Raw genomic sequence first — 10,142 nt, forward strand, 5'->3', positions numbered from 1 at the left:
CGGCAGCGGCATCAGCCGCAGAACACCCACGGCAGGCGGTAGTGTTTCTCGGCGGCATCAGTCCGACACTCGCAAGCACGACACACACGTCAGACACACGCACAGCGTGCGGCAGTCGAGCGTCATAATCCCCCCAGCATCACCGGCACCGGCTAGCCCCTTTTCCCGGCGGCACTGCGGCTGTTATTCGGCAGTTACCGGTAGTTAACCGGCAGTGCCAAACAGACCGAGATGGAGCGGCAGTGGAGTGACAATCCCCCGGCAGATGCCGACCCTCCTCCCGGCAGCGCCGCGGCTGGTAAAACACCCCAAACGCCCGGGGTTATATAGGACCATTAAATCAGGGCGCCCAGCGATTTGCAGCTACGGAGCGCATCTTGCATGTAGCTGAAGTAGCTAGATGTAGCCAAAACACCCTGAGGCGATCGACAACGGGAGGTATGATTACTTCGATTACGCGACTAGCGACGGGACTGCGATGGGCTGTCAAAAACATAATCTTTGGTTTGAATTGGACGGATTTATTTAGATCAAGAGTTATTCACATTTTAAGATTATCGATGTCATCCACTAAAATCGTCTCCTCCCATAGATCCGAAGTCCCGTTAGTCCGAACATGCACTGCTCCCGTGCTTGCGGTTAGGTTTAGGTTTGCTCCCGTGCTTGCGGTTAGGTTTAGGTTAGGGTTAGAGATAGGGATAGTAATTTCGGAACAATGAACCTTCTGACTAATGACACGGCACCACTAAAATGGGGGGGGGGGGCGGCATTTTGGATGATGTCCCAACCGGAAAAGACATTGAATGTTGCCCAACCGTTGCGATCGGTTATGATATCAATAAAGGTCTGTCCTGATATGAGCGTCGACCGTTACAGCTGCCGGCCCACCCCCGGGCAGCGCCGCGTCTCATTGCTGATGCCGGAGAATGCACTCGCTGCTTCTGGGCTGAAGAACTTCTGCTGAACTTCTGCTGTCTCAATTGGTAATAGTCTAAAAATACTTAGAAGGGTTCCACCCGACAGCTGTTTTCCCTCAATATCCCAGAAGCCCCGTTCCTTTAAACCCCTCTTCGGGCATTCGAGCCCGATACAGACGGTCCGTCTCATAGTGGTATCCGTCGATGGGCTCGTCCGCCGTTAGAACGACGGTGCTGCTGGGCGTGACCCCCAGGCCGCCCAAAGTGGCCGAGTCGTCCGTCAGTCGCTGCCCGTCGACGGACAGGTTTTGGTCATACGGTGCCACTTTGAACGCGCTCATGATCTGGATTTTGAGCTCCCTCAGTGTCTGATTGGCCGAGACGGTGAGCGCCTTGTCGCCCGCGCGTTTCCTGTTTCTCGTGCTTCTTCTCCGGGCGGCTTCCGTCGTCTTGACGCCGTTGTCGTTGCTATCGTTGTTGTTGCTGTTGTTGTTGGCCTCAAAGTGGGGGGCGGCACCCGGTGCGATGCTGGTAGCGCCATTGTCAAGTTTCAGGCGCTTGACCATGTCCGCTGACTCGCTGAAATCTGCACCTCTGGCGTCTCCGTCGACCTTCGTTGGGGGTCGGTCCCTCTCCTCCTCTACGTCTGAGTTGCTTCCGTTCTGCTCTGTGGTGTTGGCTTCCTGCTTCACCATCTTCATCTTTCGGATGTAGATGGTCGCCCACGCAAACTCCCTCAGGTCTCTCTTCTGCCTCTGGACCGGGAGGCCCTCGCGACACTCGCGGCACGGCTCGGGGTGCGTGTTGTACTGCGGCGGGGCGCGGTCTTCGGGTGTGGCCCGGGGGGAGCGGTGGATGGAGATCGGTCTGTCCACCGTGAAGAGTCTGTTGACCGTTTCCCACTCGTCGGGCCAGAGTAGGGCGATGCGTCGTGCCCCTTCGTCGACCAGGGAGTCGTAGGTGAACGTGACGCCGCCATGAGGACACAGCAGCTGGCTGTTGTCCACACTCGACACCGCAGGGGACTTAGTGGGACTTCGAATGAATTTCCGCCACTCGTCCACGAAACACGCGGGGACCATGTAAAGGACTTCCGTGCCCCGAGGCCAGCGGGTGAGCCTGGGCCGGTTCCTCTCCGCAAACAGGTTGCTCAGTTGGTCCTCCTGATCGGAGGCCGTCGCCTTCTCCTCTTGCTCCCGGCTAAAGCAGCGGGAGCACGGCTGGTGCCACCGGCCGAACTCTGGAGCTCTGGGGAAGTACGCCCTCAGCCTGGACCACGCCTCCGACGGGACCAGCCTTCGTTCATCGGTCAGGGTGCTCAGAGTCCCGTGACTGCAGAGGACGTCGTCATTGAATGTCCTCGTCTCTTCCTCATCGCCGTTGCCTTCTGGGAGGCTGTCGCTGCCGCCGTGCACTCTGTGTCCATCGGTCTGTCCGTCGCCATGCTTCGTCTCCTGCTCGCCCTCCTCCAGCTGCCTCAAAGCCATTCGCTGCCAGGTGCGCAGGGACGCTCTCCCTACCCAGAAACCCTCACCGCTGTGTGTGCTTTTGACCAGGCTGGACACTTCCTTGAAGTCCTCTGCAATCTGGTTCTTCAGTCGGAGCACCCTGCACCGTTCCGCCACACACTCCTTACACAAGGACGAGGCGTCCAGACGGGTCCCTCCGCCATAGTGCTCGTAAAGGAGCCGGGCCGCTGGCAGGGAGATCCTCTTCGCCTCCCCCACCTTGCCGGGGTGCATCTTGCCGTGCGAGCACAGACAGAGGGAGTTGTCGATCTCTGTCGTGACGGCAGATTTGTTCAGCCACGTCCTCAACCAGTCCAGAGGAACAAACTCGTACGGCTGGCCGTCTGCCGCCGGCAACAGCTCGTAGAGCTCCTTCACCTCCTTCCACTTGTCCATGCGCTGCTTCCTCTTGTCGGTCATCTTGATGCACTGCTCCTCAAACTTGAGGTTGTCTCGCTCCACCAGCCGCTGCAGGAAAGCCGGCACCTCGGCATCGGTCTGAGACGGGCCAGTGTCCCGCTGCTCCTCCAGCACCTTGTAGACCAGCATGTAGGCGTCCCTGGAGCAGTGATTATTACACCTGGGTTTCTGTGACTGGTTGGACGCGATGTCTTCCTCGACACCCAGGTGGAGCGCCTTGCCCTCCATCCTTTCCGTCTCGTCGTCGTTGAACTCGTACCAGTCGCCGGTACGTGCGTCCTTGACGTGGGCGATATAGTGGCCCGAGTAGGCGGTCACCCCGCGGTGGATTAGCACGGCACTCAACTCGTACAAGCACCTCTGGCCTTCTGTCCCCTCCAGGAAAGGCCCCATGTCCAGCAGCTCCGGGAAGCTGACGTACGCGTTGAGCTTCTTCTTGTGCCCCGTCTGTCTGTTAAAGACGAAGCGCATGAGCTGCAGGTTGAGCGTGGGAGGCAGGCTGTGGAGCTGTATGCGCCTGGTGGCGTTCTGCTTGCTCCGACAGCCCCCGCAGAAGTAGCGGTTGTCCCCGTCCAGCTTCTCCTCCTCGAGGAACTCACTCACACATTCGGCGAGGTCCTTGTGGCCCCGGATGTTCAGCTCCAGCTCGTAAAACGTGGACGGCAGCGGCGAGACGCGGCCACACCGGCCGCACGTGGTGACGTAGGAGAACTCTCCGCAGAACTGCTTCTGGATGACCTTCTGCAGGACGGGGTCCGTCTGCTTGGCCAGAGAGTCCTCCAGCAGCGTCAGGAAGAGCTTGGAGAACTCCTGGGCGTCCTGCTGCAGCCCCGTGTCCAGTCCCAGCGCCGTGACCAGCCCAGACGGGTCGACGTGACGCCGGTTGCTGTTCTGCAGCAGCGCAAACAGACACCGGAGGTGTTCCGAGATGGACCGCGGCTCGTAGGCCGCCTCGTCGTCGTCGCTCGGCTCCTGCGCCGGAGCGACGTGGCACCGGTAGAGGCTCCTGCGCAACTCCAGGTTGTGGAACCACACCTGCAGGAAGGCGTTGACGTAGCACGTCGCGCCCAGATTTGCCAGACCCACAAATGCGTTCTCATCGCGGCGCTCCGAATTTGGGGCGTTGGTGTAACCGTCAATCCCTCCCAGCCACGCCTTCTCGCCGATCCCCACCAGGCAGTTGGGGTTTCCCTTGCAGTTCCTCCTGCAGATTCCTCTCCTGCATGCTGGGGTGTTGATGCGATATGCTAACTCAACGTGTTCCTCACTGACGTCCTCTGGCGTCACACCTTCAGCCCAACTCCACGCCGCTTTGTCCAGCTGTGCACGCGGCGCCATTGATCCCCTAGACAAATCCTAAATATAGGGAGCGGTCGGTTGATTTTCTGTTGCCCCGCTTTCACTTTGACTGAACGATGAACGATCACAAACAAACATCAGATAAACTGACTGCCAATCTGCGTATTCGGAACTTGCAAATTGTAAATTGTTGGATAAGAGCATCTGCTAAATTGCAATGGTAATTCTAATCAAATGCGCACAATTATGGACTTCTTTATCGATGTGAAACGGGCCAACTATTGATTTAGATGCTATGGATGTAGTGGCTATCAGTGCAGTCTGTACAGTTTAGGCATATAAGCCTTTTGTGATCATAACGTTTCACAGGTCTGGTTTTAAAGCTGTGTTTTTCCAACGCTCACTTTGCACTATGATGTCACCATGACATCGATGTTTATCACAAACGTACTGCAGCTGCTATCAATTCACATGATGCAGCTGATGAATGAACCTTATGTAATCAATGAAGTCAAGAAGTAATCAATGAAGTGAGTATCATATCTCAAGTCTGGGTTTTAAGCTGTGCTGCTTGATCCACTGCCACTAAAATGTGGAACGCCCTACCAACGGCCATTAAGGCCTTGGCTAGACCTATGGATCTTTTCCAAAACTGATATTTTCGTCCTCTGCCCATACAATATCTGTGTCCACACACAAACCCAGCAACGCATTGAACACAGGAGAAAATCACTGTAGTAGAAGGTTTCAATTGTAGGACCAAGCAGTCCTGTTATTGTTGAAATATGGTAGAGGGCCATGCCAAACGGTGAGGATGCGAAGCCCACAACCATTGGCCAAATGAAAATCGGTTAAAATCTCCTCCCAGGATCTTTGATCAAAATACACGAAAAGTTATAGACATTAACTTTTGACCTATGCAGACAAGGGGAAGTATAGTACTTTTTTTAAGTGAAAAAATTAAGGTTTTATGAGCCATTGGAAATTGCCGTTTTGTGAAAATTCTTCTTTTGCCCCTAATACATACATGCAGCGTCATATGCTTATGCAACTTTACAGTATGGTAGATCAGTGTTTCCCAACCTGTGTGTCGCGGAGCTTTGGTGTGCCGTTTGATGTGTCCAGGTGTGCCGCCTGATTTGACTGAAATTAACACTATCCCTCCCCCGAAAGCAATAGCTACTGAGCTGCAGGCTTCCTATTGTTGCGTCGTTGTTGTTGTAACACGTCTAATTAGACGTGCGACAACAACAACAACAGCGGAACAATAGACTCTAACGACCATAGGATAATGTTAAAGGAATGTTAATGCTAATCGCCATCACCTGTACTCGCCTGGCAACTTTACTGTATAAATGGGGCACAGACAGCTTGGCACTCATTGTACAGCTACTACAAGATGGGACCAGTAGCCAAAAAGAGATGCATCCAGAAGACGCTACATTTCGCTCCCTCCAGAAATTGCAAAATGTCACATCCAGAATGTATTTTTAGTTACATTGACTGTTACTTGTTACTTCTTAAACAAACAAACTGATACAGTTTTTCCCCCAGTGAGATCAGCCTGGGAGCCATACGGTTTTCGGTACCTCAGTTCACCTGCCGAAACCCAGGATCGAACCAGGGACATTTAGATCTTCAGTCTAACGCTCTCCCAACTGAGCTAAAGCTGGGGAACATTAGACTGTAAGAGGGGAGAAGAAAAAGAGAAGAAAGGAGAGAAAAGGGAAGGGAATGGATGCAATTCTAACTCAGCTTCATGTACAATCCTGCTGCAAGCGATAATGTATCCGAATATTTTCAAAAAGCACTGAAATGTTAAAACTAGCTTCTAGGAAGGGGAAGTACGGATCCAAGCTCGGGGTCCCAGTGTCACCGGTTCAAGCCATTTTACCCATTATAAAATGTTGCCCAGTTTGCCATTATCTAGGTGAATGGCCCATGCACCTGTCATTAATGGCTATGAGTCATTGAAAAATTGATTGGGGTCAGGGTACCCCCAGGGGTCCTTAAGTCAGTTCCAAGTGGTCCCCAAAATAAATATACACATTATATATAGCCTACATCAGAGCTATGTGAAAATAACCGATCTACAAGCTCACAGTGTTGGGTGAACTATTACAGGCAGGGTGGAACAAAAATAATAATGTGTTAATAGACAAAATCTGCTATGTGAAAATAGCCAATCTACAAGCTTCTAGATTTGATTATTAGGCCTATAGGCTATTTGTCTAGCATGGACAATCTGTAAGAGATAGCACACAATTTATAGCCTATTATAAAATCCCAGGTTGATATAACCTGTTGTGATAGTCAAGTCGAACTTGGAGCTCCATGTCGTCATTCACCAGACATTGAATCCTTACCAACTAAACATTTGTCATGCTAGTGTCAGGCCTAGAATGACCACTTATCCTGGTGTCTTTGAAAAGGATGTAGGCCTGGATTGGTGGATGTGATCCACTGGCGCTGCAGGTCAGAGTGATTAAGCTTCCTTTGACAACATCTCCTGGTGGATCTACGGACAAAAGGACATTCTTGGGACCATCTGTTGGAGAAATATATATATATCTGTTTTACAGTCCTCTTCATCAGTTGTTTATGTTGTTTATGTGCTTCCTTGGCCCGGACTAACCACTGAGATCTCTCAGATGACGTTTAGGTGAAAAAAGAACAGAAAAAAAAATAGTAAAATAAAGTTGTTGCTAAAAAGCAACACTGGGTCTTAGAGGGTTAAAAGGTGATGCATGAACAACTTCAGGGGAACAGGGGTTTACATCTTGTTAAGCTATTCTGATCTTGCGTTTCTTTGATTTAACATTGTTTTATCATTGTTATTTGTAGGCCTGCTCACACTGGCTTTGGATGAACTGTATTCCCCATACCCTCCACAAGATGGCAGGAGTGTGTAGTTGTCAAGGTGTATTTGTCATTACTGGTACAGGCAGCTAAATGCACTTGCATTTCTGTGGTAACACAAACATAACGAGAACAATACTAAATATATAAACATACTAGAATAATGTACTACCGGTATAAGAAAAGATAGAAGACAAGCATAGTCCTACAGACAGTAGCAGCAGTGGGGGTGATAGCTTTGTGTCTGGGTGCACCAATAACCCTATGGTGGATGGATGGCAAAAATGTATAAATAATTTATCCCAGTCTTTCGAAGCGCATTTTTAAGATTTTAATTTACTTAGATCTTGCCTATCACATTTGACAAACATGATCAAATGTCGGCTAATTCAAATAAATCAGACTTTCTTTTCTTTTCCCTCCCCACTTTGTAGTCTATTCATTTGTAAATTCATTCTGAGCTATAATTAATCCCAAATGGAATTTGTATCATTTGATTTCTATGATTGAAATCTCTTCAGTATAAGCTGTGTGCGCTGTGGTCCAATGATAAGGAGGTTCTGTAGTTTAGACCAATGGTTCAAGGGGTCCTTGGGAGGCTTCCAGCAGGTCTGTAAATCCGAGAGTGAACAAATGGAACCACTATGGTTCCATTTGTTCACTCTCGGAGCTAAAGTAACCCAGGATTACTAGGTTGGGGCTCTAGAAAACAATCATATTAATTATAACAATAATAATAATATAAATGGGGGTCCCTGGCTTAATGTAGGTCAAACTGCAGGTCCTTGAAATTAAAAAGTGGTTGAATCACTGGTTTAGATCATGATCCACAGTCATGGCTTCATGAATTTAAGGCTGGGGGTTGTGAATATGTGATGGACATTTGTGAAGGTTATTTCTCTGTGATTTATTTTTATTTGATAACACAGGAGAGAGAGTGTCGTCTTATGAATACACAGTAGAATATGGGGTTATTGTAACTCTTGAGAGTCACAGTATGTGTCCATTTTTACACTCCCATCCCATATTGTGTGCAAATATTAATCTACGCATCATTTTGTGATCTTTGATGGTACAGTACTACTCCTACAGTATAGCAATATATTTGAAGGTGTTCTTTGTATACCCATAATGAAACTTGGCTTTTGTTTGTGCACTTTTCTCTCTTGTGTCGTGTCTGAGATGTGTATCATTGAAACAGTCTGGGTTTTTCAATTTGATTTGCCGTACAGTAGCTGCACACCAACAGCAGCGCACATAAAGGTAATAAACTGGCGCAAGAAATTGAGAGAAAATGGCATGGAAGATCACAGGGAAGAATAACTAAAAAAGAAAAAAAAATAAGAATGAAATTAACATTAAAACCAGGCTGAGTTGTTACTACTGGAGCAAACCTCCCCCCACTCCACCACCAAAAAGGAAAAAACATTTGGGATTTCTTTTTTCTTTTTTGAATCGTGGTATTGAGCTGGAGGGCTGAAGCGGAGAGAGAGAGAGTCTGGGCTGAATAAAAACGGGATAGAGAGAAAAGTGAGCGAGGGGCCGGGCGGGGAGGTGGGGGTGGGGGTAGTGTACTGTTCTGCTTGTGAACCTTTCATCTTTCTCATTAGAGCCAGAGCAGCGGGGGCCGTCAAGAAGGGAGCCCAAGGAATTGGGGATGGAAGTGACGGAGCCACAGCCCTCTGCACATCAGGAGACTGTGGGGGGGGGGCTTAAGAAAAACATCCTACTCAAGTACAAGTACTGTTACTTGACTTGCGTATTACTCAAGTAGAATGAAGATTACTTGCATTGAAAATGACTCTTTTGAAGGCTATTCTTAACCACACAATCCCTACGTCCCTGTTCTGGTGGAGAACATTCTGTACAAATAGCTGATCTGCAAGCTCACACCATGTCACATTGGGTGAGCATCTACCTTTTATAAAGAAAGGTTCAGATCCAATTTCAATAGAATCCCCTCCCGAATGGCTCCTTCCTACTGTAGGCTACTCTCACGTTGGGGGAAACGGTGGCCTAAACCTCCGTCTCCTCCGCAGTCTCCCTCCAGTCCCAATCTACCTCACCTCCAGAACTCCTCCTCCCCGTTCATTCTGGTCGCCCCCTCACATCAGTGAACGCCTCCATCCGTTCCCCCCTCTGGGATTCAGAAGAATAAACTCTTATCTCGGCCCACCTTATCCTCTCAGCCTCCTAACATTGAGTGGTGGAGGGGGAGTGAGGGAGTGGGCCTGCTGTCTTTAGTGAGCAGGATGGCAGCAGGGCCAACACTGATGAGCTTCCATCTGGGGGAGGCTGATTAAAAGTAATGCATGAGAAACAGACTGCACTGCTCCATGATAAAAGCATTTCAGAGCCGCGGCTCAATAGAATTGGGTGGCCCGGGAATGTGTGTATGTGTGTGCGTGTGTTAGTTATACTTGTCGTTGTACAGTGTGAGAAAGACATCATTTGTGAGGACAAATGTCCTGGTCATCATAAAAATGTGTTGTCCATACTGTACCTATGATTGTAGTTAATATAGCGTGTATGTGTTCGTACATGGGTCCCTGGCAGCCTTTGCTGGTGCGCAGAATGACTATAGTTAGCTAGTATTTTAGCCTAATCAAGGACAGACATATGCCTTGATTATGAAATTGAATCAATACAGGAAGGATCACTGTCCTGCACGCTGCAGAAGGTTGAGATCAGCCCTCAGAAATATGACAAAAGCCTTACTTTTTTTTACTGGGCGGGGCTTTTCTTACCCATCCCCTACTGGGCAGGGTTTTTCTTTATTATTACATGCGCGTCTACTAGAGCCTGGAAAACCGTTCTGGCAGCCAGCTCGTAGTATTGCTCGTTAGTCAATAGACTTCCTGGGTTCGAACCTCCTGGGTTCGAATCCTGCTTATGCCACTATTTTTGTGCCAACCGCAAACGTCGTCCGACATACATGACCGGTTAAGATTGAGGTTAGGATTTGGGGTAGGGTTAGTAATGTCCGACAAACAGTACATACGTTAACCCAGTAGGGTTGGGCTTGCTGGATGCATGGGCCAACCTCTAGTATATATGTCAGTTGTCATGTCAGAAGCAGTTGAGGGCTGATTTCACCCCTGTGAAATCCGCGTGGCAAAGTTCCTGCACCACAGCAGAA

The 10,142-nt window shown here is 49.5% G+C and overlaps 1 protein-coding gene across 1 annotated transcript; it reads right to left on the bottom strand.

The window, feature by feature from the left end:
* Positions 1–1,033: 1,033 nt before the first annotated feature.
* On the bottom strand, positions 1,034–4,183 carry LOC310869845 (ubiquitin carboxyl-terminal hydrolase 48-like; the record flags this gene model as incomplete). Its single annotated transcript, XM_083780806.1, has 1 exon — positions 1,034–4,183. The coding sequence occupies one exon, from the start codon at positions 4,181–4,183 to the stop codon at positions 1,034–1,036; it is 3,150 nt and encodes a 1,049-aa protein (XP_083636932.1).
* Positions 4,184–10,142: the final 5,959 nt, after the last annotated feature.

The sequence above is a fragment of the Protomyctophum parallelum genome (assembly GCF_964188405.1).
Source record: "Protomyctophum parallelum genome assembly, chromosome: 1".
NCBI lineage: Eukaryota > Metazoa > Chordata > Actinopteri > Myctophiformes > Myctophidae > Protomyctophum > Protomyctophum parallelum.